Source organism: Paramisgurnus dabryanus, chromosome 2, assembly GCF_030506205.2.
Source record: "Paramisgurnus dabryanus chromosome 2, PD_genome_1.1, whole genome shotgun sequence".
Classification (NCBI taxonomy): domain Eukaryota; kingdom Metazoa; phylum Chordata; class Actinopteri; order Cypriniformes; family Cobitidae; genus Paramisgurnus; species Paramisgurnus dabryanus.
In genome coordinates this window covers 47,798,470-47,817,216 of record NC_133338.1, presented here as the reverse complement: position 1 = coordinate 47,817,216, position 18,747 = coordinate 47,798,470, and the positions used below count along the sequence as shown (strand labels likewise).

At 38.6% G+C, this 18,747-nt stretch overlaps 3 protein-coding genes across 6 annotated transcripts in view; 1 reads left to right on the top strand and 2 right to left on the bottom strand.

Annotated features, from left to right (window-relative positions):
- usp10 (ubiquitin specific peptidase 10) overlaps positions 1 to 2,515 on the bottom strand; it is a 36,953-nt gene extending 34,438 nt beyond the window's left edge. For all 4 annotated transcript variants that reach the window (XM_065288878.2, XM_065288879.2, XM_065288880.2 and 1 more), the window contains exon 1: positions 2,248 to 2,515. In XM_065288878.2, the coding sequence (XP_065144950.1) occupies positions 2,248 to 2,268 (21 nt within the window). In that variant the 5' untranslated portion in view covers positions 2,269 to 2,515. The remainder of the gene's footprint in view (positions 1 to 2,247) is intronic.
- Positions 2,516 to 3,068: 553 nt separating this feature from the next.
- On the top strand, positions 3,069 to 5,690 carry marveld3 (MARVEL domain containing 3). Its single transcript, XM_065288882.2, has 4 exons — positions 3,069 to 3,178; positions 3,639 to 3,862; positions 4,171 to 4,259; positions 4,816 to 5,690. Exons 2-4 carry the CDS (start codon positions 3,642 to 3,644, stop codon positions 5,424 to 5,426), a joined length of 921 nt encoding a protein of 306 aa, XP_065144954.1. The 5' UTR covers positions 3,069 to 3,178; positions 3,639 to 3,641; the 3' UTR covers positions 5,427 to 5,690.
- Positions 5,691 to 8,555: 2,865 nt separating this feature from the next.
- phlpp2 (PH domain and leucine rich repeat protein phosphatase 2) overlaps positions 8,556 to 18,747 on the bottom strand; it is a 69,191-nt gene continuing 58,999 nt past the window's right edge. The window contains exons 13-19 of the mRNA XM_065288883.1: positions 17,129 to 17,329; positions 16,828 to 16,990; positions 15,744 to 15,874; positions 15,488 to 15,601; positions 14,802 to 14,996; positions 12,393 to 12,624; positions 8,556 to 12,107 (exon numbers count right to left, since the gene is read on the bottom strand). Coding sequence (XP_065144955.1) covers positions 10,863 to 12,107; positions 12,393 to 12,624; positions 14,802 to 14,996; positions 15,488 to 15,601; positions 15,744 to 15,874; positions 16,828 to 16,990; positions 17,129 to 17,329 — 2,281 coding nt within the window. The 3' untranslated portion in view covers positions 8,556 to 10,862. The remainder of the gene's footprint in view (positions 12,108 to 12,392; positions 12,625 to 14,801; positions 14,997 to 15,487; positions 15,602 to 15,743; positions 15,875 to 16,827; positions 16,991 to 17,128; positions 17,330 to 18,747) is intronic.

The following is an 18,747-nucleotide window of genomic DNA, read 5'->3' as shown; positions in this document are numbered from 1 at the left end:
AAATATATAAGCAATATCTATAGGGATCCAGAAATGCAGTTCAATTACGTTCTTAATACCGTTTAATTTTTATGAGATGCCATCACGCTCATCATGCCTAAAGCATATGTTAGTGAGCTAAATCAGATGTCATCATATTTAGAGAGTGCCAATGAGCTGCCAGTGTCCCATTTATTTATCTATATTAAGCTACAACCCATAAACTGCCACACCCAGAATTGCAAAACTTTCAACTTCTAAAGTTTGCCGTTTCATTCATTCAGTCCTCGTCTCGAATTTCATGTCACCTATTCAATCCCACACTGCAAAGCTCTTTCATCATTGTTTTGCAAAGTCTGTCAGACATGTTAACAGAGACATGCGCTCAACAGCATTGAAACCCAGTTAAAAGTGTGAATGATGCCAAAAGAATCTGAGGGTGTTGCATAGCACACACTTGAGCAATTCAGAAACTATTGTTTATATAACGTGGGTGTCCGGCAACACTAAATTTACTCTAAATCAATTAACCTTGACATAAGCCTATAAAACAATAACAGTAGTGTTAGTGGAATCATAGCTTGGCAATCCATAGCTTGATAAAGTTTCAGGGGAAGCAAACTATTGTTGCCTATTTTCACTCTGAACATGTAGGGTTAAGCAAACTCAGCATTTTTAAAGCACATTACCCATAACTGTGACTGAATAATAACCATGACATTTGAACAAAAGCATACATTCATCGCAACTACTACTATATACAATTAAAAAGTTATCTAAAGTTAAAAAACACTTTCTGTAACATTAAACTATCAAAAAGGGCAAAGTTAAAAAATACATTTTTTTCTTAAGCATAACAAACATCTATAATAGCAGGATTGATATGTAGCCTAAATATAAATATTATTATTATCATAGGTTGAGATGTATAAATCTGTCTATTTTTTCAACTCATGATAGTCTACTCTAAAGTGATGGAGCATCTACTAATGAATACATAGCTATAATTTGAGTATTTCATCACAGTACTTACACAAACTACATTTGTATCATAATATAACACCACGAGGGACACAATCTGTAAGTTGCAACTTAGTTAAACTAATTCATAATCACTAAATATAAACTTAAACCAACATTGCAAATATATAACGCTAACCATTACAATATGTGCGCTGTTAAGAGCTACAAGCTATCTAGTCCTTTATTATAATGACAGTAAAACGTTTGAGTCATCATCACTTTGCATTAGTGAAAGCGCATTTAAGATAACGTTAGATTGTTAACACTAGCTTACCTTATCATTTTAACATTATTGTTTTCGTCAGTTATGCATGTTGTGTACAAATACTTCAGACAAATGCATGTAAAACAACCACGCAAATGAAGTAGTTTGAAACTGACATCGGTATTCAGCATATGGCTAACAGCGACAGCTACAATGATGTAGCATCGTCATGAGGACAGTTGACATGCTAACCGAGTGTCTCGTTTAAAGTTATGGATAACTTCAACCGTTCAAAACAGTCTGCACGTCCTAAAAACATGTGGGGGTATCGAACTGTCACTGAAAATATTTTATCCCCTCAATCTGAAAAAACGCACGAAAAAGCTTAAATGAAAGAGTTTGAATGAGCATCGCGACGGATAGCGATACCGCCCCCAAATCAACAGGCCTATATCGCTACATTAAGCACACGACACGACTCCATTCAACTTATTTTGACTGAAAACATTCACATAAACACTTTAATTTCTCTAACTGTACACGGTAGACTGTGTCTGGAGGGTAACGTCCGATATAAATGTGAAAGAAAGCCCCGTACGTTTGCACCGAGGTAACACATTAGCTTGCTAATAACCGTTATTAAGTCAGCACGCGCGCATGGCCAGGCCGCTGCTGCGGCAGGGCGAGCGGGCCAAATACAAACTCGCGGTGGACAAACCCGCACACACCGCAGACCTGCACACGAGGCCTCGTGACAGTTGAACGTGACGGTTGCAGTACAATCGCGACGCCAGGCCAAGTGGGCTCCCCGAAACTGAGCGGATCGAATAAGCGCGTGAGGCTACGGGCCTGCAAGCATGCTGCTGATTCAATGAGCTTCATCCATACCTCACAATGACATGTCACAGATACCTCGCAGCGCTTCGGAAAGCACGGCCAAACAGTGACTTTAAAATAAGTTACGATCCGATCTTGATAAGCTGGATTTGACATGAACAATAACTAAAAAAACATGGAAAACCCCAGAAGTGTCTCCCTACCTGGTTGCTGTGCGAAGCCATGCTCCCGGTGAGACTTCTCCACAATTACAAGATGAATGTTTTCTCAGGGGGAAGGGGGGTGAGGTGAGTTTGTAGTACTTGGTATAACCAGTAAACACCTACTGTGACATGTTTACCATTTTGCGATGGTTCGTCATACAGCGGTATTACTCGAGTTCACTGCCACTACTCCAGCATATCACGCTGTTTCCCCTACAGTCGCCGCCATCTTTATCTCGCGCTTGTGTGCTGCCAGTGGCTCGCGAGTGCGCGCTTCCCAGCGGACGCGTGCGTACTGGCCAGGAGGGTGGGCGCGCCAAAATGACGCGGAAATCCACATTAACATTTGGTTGCTTTAAAATGAATAGTTACCTTTTTATTTTAATTTTGGACATCGATGAAAGGTGTACATTTTGTTCAAAGCATCCTAATAATAATATGAATAAGAATACATTTTTACTGCTTTTATTACAAAATGTTATGGTAATTTATTTAAAACGAAATCTTAATGTCATTTAAATATATCATGCAGGGATGATTTTTTTATAAACAATTGCTTTATTCTAAGAGGTCAGTATGACTAAGAATGACTAGAAATGACAGAAGTTTTGGTTAGAATAAAGGTAAAGTAAAAGTGCTTACGTCGTTTTGTTTATAAATATAATCTGTTGTAAATGTATTGTTAAAAAAATACATAAAACATGCCAGAGTGTAAAAACCATTAATTTAATCAAAAATGGTGTATTAGTGAAAATGTTATAAGTCGTCTTTGTGTTGTTTTTATGTGCAAACCCTCGTGACGCGATATGACGCGTATGTAGGGCGGGGCCAGAATCAGACAGGTTTCACAGGTGTACACTCTACAACAACTCACCGAAACTCTCATAAATCAGCCATTTTACATTCTAATTTTGTTGATTTCTGTTAGAAGGTAGGCTCTGGGTTAATTTCTCTATTTATTACTGAGTTACGGTTAGGATTTGCATAACTTTGCATTGTTTTGAACGGTTATTAGTGCAGATTTAGGAAATGCGACAGTACCGGAGCTAACTTACTAAATAAATGTACGTAATATTGCAGATCTTAGTTATCAAAAACACAAAACTACAAACAGTTTTGATGTACCCAACCAAATCACTTTGGCTAACTCCAAGGACCTGTAATCTTCATGTTTCTATGCTTGATTGAAAAAAAAACATTTTTTGATGTTTTCTGGTTTTATGCATATTTATTCGCTACAAAAGTTGGGAGGTAGTCTGTGCTGTTTGGGTAACTAGTATGAATTTGTTTAATAAGACTTCATTATCTGTTTTTACTGTACATTTTGTACAGATACTGTACATTTCAGACGTGTATTTATTAAAACAGTAAAAAAAGTTTTTTTATCTTAGGCAATGCCGGAACATTATTACGAAAGAAACAAAGACTACTCGAGTCAAGACCGGAGAGCAGGAGACCGGGGACGGGATTACAGGCAGGATACAAGAAAGAAAGAGGAGAGGAGAACACATGACAGGGATGACAGATCACAGAACTACAAAAATAAACACAGAGATGCTTACACCCACAGGGATCCCAGTGTTTATGAAGACACCAGACATCATAGTCAGGCATTGTAAGTAATGATTTTAACAGCGTCGTTCCCACCTACATTACATTTACATTTGTTCATTTAGCAGATGCTTTTATGCAAAGTGACTTAAAAATTAGAGTATGAGGAGTTGTAGCTAGTGAAAGATGAAGAACATAGATGATATGTAGAATATATTTTATATAGACAAAGTTAGATTGAAGATGTATCGGCATTTATGTCACCTATAAAAATACACCGCGAATCTTGTTGTTCTGAAGCATGTGATTCCATCAAAACCGCACTTTGATGCTGTAACATCCTGTCGTGTTTGTTTTTAATATTTTCTATAGGTCCAGTAGCCCAACGACATCTTACCATGACAGTGAACTACAACATAGAGGGGCACTGTACAACCTAAAATACATCACCACAAGCAGAGGTAAACCCATTTGAGATTATTGTAACAATTTTAGAGTTGAATTATAACCTACCGGTTGCCAGTTCGACTCCCGAAACCAGCAGGACACGACTGAGGTGCCCTTGGGCAAGGCACCTTTGCACCAATTAGTCCCAGGGCACTGCAGAGATAGCGGCCCACTGCTCCGTGTGTGTGTGTGTGTGTGTGTGTGTGTGTGTGTGTGTGTGTGTGTGTGTGTGTGTGTGTGTGCGTACTACTCACTGGATAGGTTAAATGCAGAAGTCACACACAAGGGTTACCATTCGTTTGCAATTACATAATTTCCACTTTATTATGCACCATTGCTTGAAAAAACAAATGACAGTAATTTTATATGAATTTCCCAAAGTTTGGTTGTACCAATCTTAACTTTGCAAAGTTGATGTATCAAAGTTTTGTGAAATACATTTTTATCCACAATTTTGTCTACATCGTGATAAATAAAGTGCACACAAGCCTTTAGAAGAAAACGGACAAATTAACTAGCATTATTAATCTAATTGCTATGTATATTTAATATCTCTATGTTCATCTCTAGGCATCTGTCAGGCCATGGAGTTCTTCTTAAACTTGTTGATTGTCATCTGTTCAGGAGTTAACTACAGTAACTCAGGTCAATATAGGGATATCGCTAGTTTAGGCGGTTTGTACCAGTACTACTACGGAGGAGCCAATGCATTTACTGGAGCAGATGCACAGAAGGTACAGGAGCTCGATAAACAATTTTATCAGCTCAAGCTGCCCCCCTATGTCTACAGCATGGCATGCGGTGGGGTGTTAATGATTTTCGCCTGTGCCGTGCTTGCTCTGGGAGTGTTTCGCATGCCGTACCGTTTTCCACCTCTGTTGCTTGCTGAAGCCTTGTTGGACGCGCTCATAGGGCTTGGATATATTCCCGGTGTGGCTTTTTACTTTATAAAGCTGCAAGAGATCTACAGCAACGCCATCTGTAAAGAAAGGGAAGCGATGTACAACAGCAAAGGTCACAGGGGATTTGACTGCAATCTGAACGGGTCAGACATAGCAGGCGGCTTGTTTGGTGTGCTGGGAATGATTATTTTTCCCATAAGTGCAGTGCTGGCCATCAAAGCGTTTATAAGAGTGCGGAAGATGAAGCAGAAGACGACGACGGAAGATGGCAACCTATGAGAGATTCAAATGTTGAGAGCACAGATTTTATATGCATGTTACTGTGATGACTAGTGTTACGATGTCAAAGTTATTTTATAAGATATATTTTATAAGCAATGACTAGAAATGTTGAACAATCAGATCAAATGTCAATTATTTTATAATTTGCACGTCTTTTTATACTTTATTATATCTCGCATACAAAGTGCTTTTTATTATTTCCTTTTGTGTACATTTCAGATTCTTGGCATAATTGCAAACAGATTTTATCAATAAAAAACAATTGTAAAAAACGTCACATCATTTTTCTTTCATTCCCAAAGTTTAAACTAAGGATAACACAAAACATGCAGCTTGGTAGATTAAAGATGCAGTAAAATGTTAAAGGAAAACACCACCGTTTTTCAATATTTTACTATGTTCTTACCTCAACTTAGACAAATCAATGCATTCCTATCTTTTCAATACATGCACTTTTAATCTTTGTACAGCATGTCGTGAATGTGTTAGCATTTAGCCTAGCCCCATTCATTCCTATGGCTCCAAACAGGGATAAATTTAGAAGCCACCTAATACTTCCATGTTTTCCCTATTTAAAGACTGTCACATAAGTAGTTACTGTACACGAGTAAGTATGGTGGGACAAAATAAAACTTTAGTTTGGAGCCATAGGAATGAATGAGGCTGAGCTAAATGCTAACACATTCAGGAAGCGCTGTAAAACATTAAAAGAGCCTGCACTGAAAAAAGATAGATATGTATTAATTCATTTAAGTTGGGGTAAGAACATGGTAAAATATTGAAAAACGGTGGTGTTTTCCTTTAAACTGTATTTAACTAGGCATAGATGAATAATACAAGTTCTGACATATCGTCAGCATCAAACACTATTGGTTCTTCCTTATGTAAATCTTGTGTATGCAAAAGACACAGTCATAATTTACGCCCCAACATTAAATTACAAAATTAATTACAATGCTAAAAACAAAGTTGTGACTGCTAAGTTAGCACTATATGCTAGCGTTCAGACGTTACAGTTACGTTTTGCAGGTCTATACTGAAAAAAAAATCAATTTCCAATCTCCAAATAATTGATTGATCTTCAAAATCTGTATCTTCGTCTGATACAGGCTCAAACGTAAGGTCTGTTTACACACACACACAGCTACCTAAATGAGCTGCTCTGTGAAACGGCCAATCAGAGCAGAGCTCACCATTATTATTCATGACTTTTTCAAATAAAAAAAATAATAGACTATTTCATTCTGGGGACAAATCCTAGGGTTATAAATGGACAATGAAGCCACATACGCTCTATGTAGATATCAGAGAACAATGTAACATATTGTTTCATGCATTTTTTGGCACCTTTAAATATGAATCAGTTTTCATGTTGGATATTAAAATATTTTTATTCACCATTATGTACGGACAGAAAAAAATCAGAGCAAACAAGCCTGTAGACAATAAATTAAAAAAAGAAACGAAAAACAGAATATCCTTGATATAAAAGACACATGATTCACAGTAAAAATTTTTATTGCTACTTGGCTGAGAAGTTAATTAAAAATACAGCTTTCTGCTCAAAACTAAGCATAGCAGCATCTCAAATGAAACGATCCATCAGTCGCCCGAAAAAATCCAAAGTAAGCACAGAGCTAGCTGACAAACAGCAAAAGTGCTTGCGTGTAGTCTTTTACTTAATCAGTAAAACAACTCCAATGATTTCCTAAACTGAATACAATTATATAATTTAACGCAATGAAAATATTCAGCAGTTTACTGCATGCTAAAATAGAAACTTAAAATATACATAATATACATTATGCTTCGGATATTAAAACGATTTTTATAAACAAAAAAGTATTTTATACAAATAATCACATGATATATTCTTTATATATATATATATATATTTATATATATTCATTTATAGAGGGCATGCTTTTCATATTAAATACATGAATAATCATCTTCAAAGACATTACTTCAATGTGTGATTCTAGATTCTGCACTAGAGGACCTATACATTTGCATGAAACAATGAAGTACAAAAATAAACCTCAGCTTCTTGGCATTGAGAGGACATATTAAAGCATCTCTTGAAAAAAATGACAAAAATGATGAAAAGATCGAGCTTTGGTCACGTCAAACAAGAGAAACATCATTTAAAGTCTTTCCACACCAAACAGTGATTATCTGAATACATCAGATGAATGTGTTTCTTCATTCGAACTATTTTTTCTTGTCAGGGTAAAATCATAAACACACGCTTCATGCATCAATAACAACTCTCTCACACACTGAACAAATGTACAGACCGACTTTCTGATAAATGCTTTCGGTGTTAAATAGTCAAATAAAATGCAGACTGATGAGTACTGGAAAAAGATGAGAATATTGCATGGGTGCTTGGGACAAACCATTTCTCAAGAGTTTGTAAAAGACAAATTATGACAAGATCTGAAACCTAATAAAAATTCAATTTTAGGTTTAGTTCTCTGAACATTTTCCTTCCTCAAACTTATTTTTATCATTGCAATGATGCTCAAACAAACATTATGGGTTGGTTTCTCAGGATTAGACTAGTCCTAGACTAAAATCATTTTAAAAGGAACACTGCACTTTTTTGCTAATTTTTCCAGCTCCCTAGAGCAGGGGTGCCAAACTCAAGGCCCGCGGGCCAAATCCGGCCCGCCCCCTCAAGCTGAAATTGAGTTTGACACCCCTGCCCTAGAGTTAAACATTTGATTTTTACAGTTTTGGAATCCATTCAGCTGATCTCCGGGTCTGGCGCTAGCACTTTTAGCATAGCTTAGCATAAATCCATTGAATCTGATTAGACCATTAGCATCACGCCTAATAACTTTGAATTTTCCGTCAGTCTTAGTACACAATGTAACTACAGAAGAGTCGAGGTTTAAGTAGGAAGAATATCAAAACTCTATGGTTATGTTTGAGCACAATGCTAATGGTCTAATCAGATTCATAGATTATGCTAAGCTATGCTAAAAGTGCTAGCACCAGACCCGGAGATCAGCTGAATGGATTCCAAAACAGTAAATATCAAATGTTTAACTCTAGGGGAGCTGGAAATGAAGCATTTAAAAAAAAAGTGTTGTGTCCCTTTAAGAAAGGTCATTTTAGTAGCAAATTTTTGTTTCTATTAGATGAAATGGTTTTATAATTGAAAGTGCAGTGTGACGATGCCCGACTCGACATCAAATAAATCAAACAGTTAAATATTTGCAGAACTCTGTTTGCTAGCACAATATAAATCAGTACATTGTGTTTCAATAATCTTTCCTGTCAATTGCACAAAAATGCTAAATAAATATTTATCTCTCAAATATGAGAAGAAATCTAATGAAAATGTCCAAAAAATAATTGGCTTTCTAGACTAAAGAAGGTGCAGCCTACGTTTGATGACTTTAAATAGTTTTTTTTTTTAAAAAGCTCAGCTGTTTATCTTAATCATATCTGTATATTTATATTTATATATAGATAAATAGATAGATAGATTTTTGAGCTTTTTAACAAAGTGCTTACACCTTTTAAATTGAATTAACAGTGTAAAAACTTTTAAATTAATACTTTTGTAGATTCCTTGTGCACTAGAGCTATTAAGCATTCGTGGGAATTCCCACGAAATATTCTTCACATTTTTGTCAAAAGTGAATTAGCAACGACTAAGTATTGTGCATTCAGATACCAAAATAAAATAAAAAGATGTGCTTTTTCATTAAATCTACGAAGCTTAGAAAGTAAGATGGCTTCATTTAAGAAAAGAGCGAGGGCTACCTGCAACAAGCGATTCGAAGCTGGATGCAGCCCAAGTTTAAGGCGATTACAGAAATTAAATCGACCACTTGATTCAGTTCCCAAAGGTCATCCAAAAAAACACTACTTTCCTTCAAATACAACTACATGTCTTTTGGCACAAGAACAACAGCTTCTGGTCTAATATAACGGACAAGCAGCTCTTTGAAGCCTTAAAATGCACAGAGATGGCAGTAAACTCATCGTTCATGAGTCTTCCAAGATTAAAAGACATTTAACATTGGGATTCAGATTGGTCAAAAAGTGGTCCTTTACTTTATATAGCAAACATCTATTTGCAGGTTTGGCACAAATAGCATGCACAATATGACTGTGACATTAATTCAAAAAGAGTAAAATATATATTTTTATCTCATTTGAAAGTTTGGACATTTAAGAGCTGAATGTCATGTCAATGCAAAATGTTTCTTTTGTTTTGAGATTTTTAAATGTGAAATACAACATCCGCATTAGAGCTAAATCTGGCCTTGACACCTAAATACGTATGCAACATGAAATACGTATATATTGGCAAAATAGAAGAAGTGGGCTTTAGGTGCCATCAATAAAAATTGCAACAAGCCTGACCTCAATTTCCCAATTTGAAAGAAAAGGTGAAATGTAATAAAACCTAATACAGTACACAATGACTGCTGTTTCTAATAAACACCACTAGGTGTCCTCTCAAACCATGAGCTCAGCATTTTACTGCACACATGTCCTGTATGCTATGATTGTAACTCAAGTGACCTGATAATGAATCATCTTTTTCTTTTCAAAATCTCTCTTTAAACCAAAACTTTAGCCTGTTTTCTTACATGTATTGTGCAAGGCAAAAAAGCACACCCATCCACACACACACAACACAGTACATTATACCATACCCCCTGTACATCTTCATACAGAAAAAAAATGTATGCCAGAATATTTCATACACATAGTTACCGTTCCACTTTTTCCTTGATAATGAGATGATGAGAAAATAACCCGAACCTCACTCACCGACAGTAAACCTGCATTACTGCAAAGACCCAATGATATATTCACGACGTGATGCCCAGTTGGAACCTGGGTACGGTCATACTGTATAGTCATGGCACACTCAAAACTTCAAGTACGACCCGAGACAGCTCAAGTTAAGGTTTTGTGAGGTCTGTGCACTGGATGTTTTAAAAGTTTCTCACAATGATCTCCATTATTTTCCTCTTCACTAGGTTGAGTTTCTCTCCAGGTAGGAGAACAATGAAGGCTCTCAGAAACCCAAGCATCTTCAAGAGGCACTTTTCTCATCTTTTGGTCTGATAGTGTCTTACCGCCAGAAGGCAAATGTGATCACTGAAGCCTACCGAAGCCCGTGACCTTTGATATAAAGGGCAAATGTCGAAAATGGGGTCCTTCAGCTCCATGCTCATTTATTTCAAGACCTCAATCTTCCTGATTTTATCGGTCCTGAATGCGTGGCCTATGTGTGGATGTGAGGTACGCCACCACCGATCAGCCCGAAAATGCACATGCAGGGACCCACACATAATGATGGTGCTAAAGAAGAACTGGAATATCTCCGTGACAGGAAGTGCGTGCTTGCCTTTGGATGTGGCCCTATGATGCAGAGATGGTGCGGTCCTTTTGCACCCGCTACAGAGCTGTGTCGTAGACATCCTGTTGCAGGACGGTGGTGGGGTGAACACCCGGGTGAGGTTGGTCCCAGTTCGGGGGTGTCGAAGGATGTAGTGGCCCAGGAACCACAGGGCTCTGGCCTCTCAGCTGCTCTCGAACATCCTGTTCCAGACTGGGCGGTATAATCAACTGGTCTTCCGGGTCTTGCTGGGCTGGCGCGGCAAAATAACCCGATTTCTTTTTGGGAGCCTCAAGTGCTACTTCGATGATGTTGTGACTATCCTCCAGAGCCACTACTGAGCCATTGGAGAGCTTCTTTCCGAAGAGGCTAGAGGTGGACGGAGACTTCTTTAGATCCGAGATCTCTCTCCCGCATACGGCCAGCAGGCATCCATTGGTGGCGGAAACTACAACGCTGTTTTGTCGCCGCATTTTGCTCTTGGGATAGTCCGAGCCCCGCGAGTCACGACGGCCATCCAGGTCCTTGGGGCTTTCGGGTGGTCCGGAACGGAGCTGAAAAGCGCAGCAGTGAATGTCTACCTCTACCTCCAACTTACTCCCGTTTGAGATAACGCCCTCCAAAGGAGCTTCGTCATCGCTGTCCAGTCCGTTGTCGGACTGATTGCTGGAGAAGGTGGCGCTGGAAGGTTGCCGCTGAAACAGAGCCGGGTGAGCCCCCGGCCCCAAGCCTATCGGCCCTGCGTTACACAACGGAGCGGCAGGGTGCAAACTGCAGCGACGCTCTGGACGAACAGTTGGCCCTGAAGAAGGGTGCTCATCCGAGGCCGTGGATCCAGCCTCGCTGCCCACTTCCGAGGCGGACATCTCGCTGTTGAACTCGGACGCAATCCCGCTGCTAGACGATGGGGTGGCTGGGTCTCCGGGAGATACTGTGATCGGTAAAGGTGCCTGGGCAGGCGGCCCACGAGCTTCTGCGGTCAAGAGGGGAGGATCACATGTACAGCTGTCTTCTCCGATGTGCAATGCCACCACCACTGCTCCTACATTGTCCCGGCACCCATAGCTCTGCGCTAGTGTGCAGAGCTTTTTGGCAGCAGCGCGGGGGTCCCTGACCGCTAACACTGTGCTCACCGCCTCCTGGTAGGAAACCTTCTGGAAGAGAGCTTTGTTTCCTAGGATCAGGAACTCGTCTTGGGAGCACAGAGGCTCTGTGTGCACCCAGGGTTTGGGAAGCACACAAGGAAACAGGTAGGAACAGCCAAGTAACCGTGAGCAGCATGTCACACCGCTCACCTTGTTGTCCTACACAAATGAGAAACACAAAAAGGTCAGGAGAATTTGAAAATCCAAATCTGGAAAAGCCAGAACACAATAGCTGGTTTTTAAACTGGGGCCATAAAATATTTAGTTGAATATATGTTTTAGGAAGGGGGCTAACATCACAGAAGGTTCATCATATTTGGGAGTCCTTGGTATCATCCAGCTTGGACCAATTAATGCCCAGTTTAGACTACAAACCAGCTACAATGTTTCAAAACACAGCCAACCAGCACATGCTGAATTTTCCTCGACTTAGCTGAGACTTGCCTCTGTGATGATCGCTTTAGCCAGTTTGACGCGCTCCATCTCCTCAGCACTCTGTTCTAGGCTGAACACCTTTGAGAGGGCGAGAGGTCGCCCGTCTCGACACAGCACAGCTTGACAGGTACCCACATTGGCCACAGTGAGACCAAAGTAACTCCCAGGTTCAGACGACTCATGATGGATGTAGCAGAGCAAAGCAGAGGCACCTAGTTTCTGACCGGCCATGCCGAGTTTCCTGCAGAAATAAACAGCAGCGATAAGAAACATGTTTATTTATCATTTAGCAATCTGGGCACATGGGCTAATGTAAACTTCTTGTTCATACGCTACAGAATGAAAATGCTAGCTGCTATTTGTGACCCTGGACCTGGTCGTAAGTCGCACTGGTATATTTTGTAGCCTTAGCCAACAATACATTGTATGGCCAAAACTCATAAGGATATTATATAAAGATCATGTTCCATGAAGCTATTTAGTGAATTTCCTATCGTAAATATAGCAAAACATTTTGTGAGTGGATGTAGCAAAATCGTGAACAAAATTGGCCAGAAACTTACATTCGCACTTTACTCCTGCTATCTGCTCTTTGGGAAATACCCACTCAAATTTAAAGTAGCAATGAAATTGAAATTTAAAAAAAGTCATTTGCAATATTGTGGTATTTTTTACAAATTATTTATCTGGGAGCTTTATTTTTTTCATAATCCTTTATCAAAAAACGCAAATCTCCTCGAAACGATCTATCTTTACATCCAGTCATATAGTATGGCAGGTGGGTGGGGTCCAGAAAAAGATTGCAGCGATTAGCAAATAGCAACATGACCCAACTTCAAACAATCCAATCTTCAAACAATTTATCATTTCAGAAGCCGTTTCACTCGGATATACGTCACCACGGGGAATATAAGAAAATTGCTACTATCATTTTATGTTGACTTTAAAGCTTAAAATATTGGCTTTCATTTTCATCTTCTTAATGTCATTACAGCAGTAAGCCAGTAGAGAGTGCTTAAACAAAGCTGTTCATTACAGCGCATTCACACGGGGCGTAAGCGTTGACGCTTCCCATTCACTTTTAATGGGTGACGTCAAGCGTTGGCGAACTGAATTGTGGATCCGTCGGCGCCGCGTCAGTGCTGTTGCTCGCGGCAGAAGTTGAACATTTCTCAACTTTTCAAGCGGCAACGCGTGCATCAGCCAATCATATCGCCTTATGCAAATAACCTAAGAAGAGCCAGCCAATTACGTTTATGGAAGACCGGAGCTTGTGTTGCGGCCACAGTGATTGGCTGTTGGCCACGCTTCAGACAAGCCTTCTGTTAAGCGTTAACGCTTACGCCCCGTGTGAATGTACCGTTAGTCTTATAGGTTGCTAAAAACTCCTTTTGGACAACTTCAAAGGCAAATTTCTTAATATGATTTTTTGGCACCCTCAGATTAAAGATTGTTGTATTTTGGCAAAATATTGTCGTATGGTAACAAACTATACATCAATGGAAAGCTTATTAACTCTTTCACCGCCATTGACGAGATATCTCGTCAATTAAGAGAAAACGCTTCCCCGCCAATGACGAGATTTTCCGTCTTTCCGCAATACCGCTATCATCCACCAGGTGGCGCACTTCCGCAACTTATACAACCCGGAAGTAGCGCCTCTCGTGAAAGAGAAAGAACTCCATGTATGTTTTAAAGATTGCTCTATCAAAAATCCTTCGCAAAAATGGAATTATCTCAGCTTTTTGCTCAAAATTGGGTGTTTTTGAAGAAACCTACCCATGTTTGAGAGGTGATTACAAGAGAACTAATGAAGGTAGGATGAAACGTTTTTTTGTTTTTTTTTTGAAAGCAGAGGGTCTGTTCTTTCATCTGATATATTGTTTGTTTATATATTTAAAGAAGAACATTTTCTGGAAGGCATTAAACTTTTGTGAAAATCATGAAAAATGCTGGCGCTGGCTGGCAACTTTCTTTTGAAAAAATGCTGGCGGGGAAAGAGTTAACTAGATAATACACTTAATTTTAGAAAACCCTTATTTTTTGGTTCAGGGTTACATTTCTAAATGAAATGCCTACTTTTCTAGATCCAATCAATTCACAATAGAAAACAGGTCACGTCCTCTGTCTTCCTTGTTTGATGTTCTGTTTCTCCCGTAAATATGTTACAATATGGAAGTAATACGATCACAACTTCCTGTTTACAGGGACTTTGTAAAAAAAAGTGATATATAAATACATTTAAATAAATCTAAGTTTTTTTATTTGTGTTCGGCTGGCTCCTATTTATCTCCCTAAACATCATAAGCTTCTCTAAATTGTCTAATGTTTGTTAAATAAAATAATAACCGTACCAGCATCAGCATTTGCATTCATAAATGAACGCTTAATCAGGTTTTGGGTACGTGTAAAACACACCTATGAGAGGTTAGGAAAGTGTTGCACATGTATACGGTGTCCACACCGGAGTGCTGTATCTCCTCTGCCAAAACATCTCCCATGGTGCACTGCAGTAGCCTGGAAACTTCCTCATTACGGTCACCATCGAAAATCCCATAAGCTGCCTCGGGACTGTCTCCAAAGCGATCCACAGCCAGCACGGACACGCATAACCTACAAAGCACATAAAATGCAAAAACACAAGCTTTGTTAGACCACAATAAGATGATTTCCAGTAAAACGAAATGTCACAATGTGTTTGAGATCACATTACGACTACATTTAATTAGTAATGGATACGCCGATATAGATGCATACGTAAACTCTCTCTGACAAACGCACAAAAGTGTCCGTCTCTCCGAACGATAAGTACCTAGAAAGGAAGAGATATTCGAGACTGACTGCTTTTGAAAGTGTGGAGGTAATGCCCTTTACAGGGGGTGCCAGGCACACAGAGGTCACATTAAACATGTACAAACATGACGTTTAAGCCTATGGGAAACATTCAGCATTTAAAAAACACAACCTCTGTTTGTTTTTTGCCCCTGGGTAGCTGCAACATCTAAATAAAAATGTCAAGCGTTCATGATATTTAGTCGGGGTCTAAAGAATGCCTCAAAATGTGAATTTCTTTGTAGATAATGTATTGTCTATTCAATGCTCACTTGTTTCTTTGACCGCACATCTCAGCGTAACCATGATCCCACAGGGTGGACGACCCCTGTGAATCTCCTGCCGTCACAGCTGGTTTCTGGTCTAGCTTTAATGTACTTATGTGACTGGATGTAAAGAGAAGATGGCAGACATGTGGAAGATAAAAAAGACACAAAATTAACCACCTGGGTCTGAATGTATACAAACTGGTTATGAGAGAAGACAGGTCGGAGGACAACAGGAAGGAGTTTGTTTGCGGTGTCTCACCTGAAGAGGTTAAGGGTTCTGTGTTCTAGCATGAGACTGCTGTTACCAGTGAGGTCCAGCTCTTGTAGTGTGGAGGGCAAAGAGTCTGGCAACAGGATTTCGGTCTGCTCATTACAACTCACATCTACCAGCTACAAACAACAGATCAAGCATTAGGCATACATGTTAATGTTTTTTTTTATGAGACGCAAACTAAATCATGTTACATAGCTACATGTTAAAAATTAATTTTTTATACGCTTTCATTTAAAGCAACGTACAAATAAAATGTGCATTAAATGTTTTGTTGAAGGAGTCATTAACAGGTGTAGTCTTTGAAGCTACAGTATGTTAATGTATGGGAACATTGTTGTAAGTTGTACCTAGGGAAAGAGGAACGTAGAAGATAGTGGGATTATAAATATATAAACAAAACTTGGGACACATGTTGGATAAATTATGTGTTTCATTGGACACACAAGTCTTTACAGGATTTTTACGGTATGTGTGTGAATGCACGCACAGATTACGGAAAATCATTGGCAGTGTGAATGAACCAAAAATCAAATGATCCCGGAAAAATATGGGACACATTTTTTGTATCTCTGTGTGAAAGGGTTTTACATTTATATTTTACATTTATTCATTTAGCTGACACTTTTATCCAAAGCAACCGTTTTATAAAAGCAATAACCCCCGCGAAGCAGTGGGGTTACAGTGCATTTTATAACAGCTAAGGGGGTTTTAGGCAACGCCCCTTAGCTGTTATAAAATCCACTGGTAACCCACTGCTTCTTGGGGCTTATTGCTTTATTTTAAGGCTCTTGTTGGTGAAATAGAACAGAATATATTTCCCCCATCTTTATATATATGAAATCAAATAAGATGTCAAAAGTAATCTAAATGTAATCCAAAGGTAGTCAGATTAACGGATTACAATTCATAAGTAATCTACCCAGCTCTGTTGATAGTTTATGATAACTGATGTAGTTAGCTAATGTTAATTTAAAATGTTAACTGTATTGCTACTTGTTAACCTTAGGGTTTACCCCAAAGAGCCTTATAGTATTTATGTTCGCATGTCTTCATCATGTGACACACTAACCTTAATCTCAGGCAGGTTGAGGACCTCAGGAAATACATTGATATGGTTGGAGTGGGCGATGAGGGTGTGTAGTCTCTTACAACTGGACACAGTGGAGGGAATCGCTTTTAACTTGTTTCCACTCAAATTCAATTCCTCCAGCACCTCCAGTTTACCGAGTTTACTACAAACAATAGAATGATAAGATATTGAAGGACTACACAAAACCTCCTTTCTTTGTTTTTGGCATCTCATGTGATTTTTAGAGTCAGGTGAGTGATTATTTGTTCATGTTTTCAAAAGGGCAGTGTAGTGTAGGTACCTAGCAGGGAAGGACTGCAGTTGGTTATAAGCCATATGTAAGACACGCAGGTTCTGGTGGCCAACCAGTAGGGCGGCGCAGTTTTCATTTAAGTTGTTTCCAGTGAGATAGAGCTCCTGCAGGGTGCTGAGGCTCTCCTCTGATTGGCTGCTTGCTGGGATTGTCTCCAGTGCGTTAGCAGACACATTCAGATACTTTAAACTATTACAGAAGAAAAGAGAAAGACAAATTAATTGTTTCATAAAATTGTAATAAAAAACTATTTTATATTTTTTATATTTTGAATAGTGCCTGTCCATACAGAACTTGGCACCATAATATTGATGGCGTGGTTGCAAAGTTGTTCACAGTGCTTTCAAATGCAATTCGGTTGTGTGTTGTTTTTAGGGCAGATGTTTCCAAGCCGTCAAAAGGGGGCTTAACTCGTCAATTAGGAGAAAACGCTTTCCTGCCAATGACAAGTTTTTCCGGCAATCGATATTTTCCATTATTATCCACCATGTGGCGCTCTTAGCCAAATTATAAAACCCGGAAGCAACCCCATAGGGCAAATAGTAAAAACTCAGTGTATGTTTTGATCATTGCTCTGAATCTGATCTCTATCAAAAGTCCTTCACAAAAATGCAATAATCTCAGCGTTTTGCTCAAAATTTTGTATTTTTGAAAAACCCTACCCATATTTGAGAGATGATAAAAAGTGATTTTTTTTTGAAAGCATAGGGTCTGTTCTTTCATTTGCTATATTGTATGTTTATATCTTTAAATAAGAACATTTTCTGGAAGGCATTCAACTTTTGTGAAAATCATAAAACATGTTGCCGCTGGATGGAAACACTGGCAGAGAAAGAGTTATGGAATAGTTCACCCAAAAAATTAAAGTTACTCTATTATTTAATCAGCTTAATGCCATCATAGATCTACAGTAACAGTAGATTATAATTTAATTATATTAAATAATTATAAATTATTTCCAAGCAGCCACTAGTTTGAAGTCTATTCATCATTAGCAAAAGCAATCCATATGACTCTGGTGGGTTAAATTACAGTACGTCTTTTGAAGCGGGTTTTTCTCTCTTTTTTTTTAGAGAAAACGATTTGCATTTGAGTGTACTTAGCGATCAATGCATTGCGTTTAATTGTAACCGTATCCAAATATAAACTGGCTATTCACTTCACATCGATACGTACAGTAAGACGGAAATGAAATCCATGACGTTTGCCCTGCTAACATAATGCTCGACTAACTGAGCTACAGAAACACAATATGTAAATACTGTAGATTTAATTGCTTGGTAAAAATAACCTAATGCCAATGATATGAATGATTTGAGGCATCAGACATGTCTGTAGCAAAACCAGTGAAGGATCAGTTACATACAAAAGTTCAATACTAACCAGGTTTGCTCAGATCCCAAGCCCTCAGAATGGGTAATACTGTAAACAGTAATAATAAATAAACTTTCTCTTGGCGGGCATCACTAATAAATACACAATAAAATTGCAGCTACAGTTGATTATTTTTAAAGGAATATATATATATATATATATATATATATATATATATATATATATATATATATATATATATATATATATATATATATATATATATATATATA

Excerpts from the sequence above, each read along its gene's own strand:
- marveld3 (XM_065288882.2), top strand. The coding sequence starts at position 3,642 with ATGCCGGAACATTATTACGAAAGAAACAAAGACTACTCGAGTCAAGAC. Across the intron at positions 3,863-4,170 it reads AGACATCATAGTCAGGCATT|GTCCAGTAGCCCAACGACAT; the intron begins GTAAGTAATGAT and ends TATTTTCTATAG. Across the intron at positions 4,260-4,815 it reads ATACATCACCACAAGCAGAG|GCATCTGTCAGGCCATGGAG; the intron begins GTAAACCCATTT and ends GTTCATCTCTAG.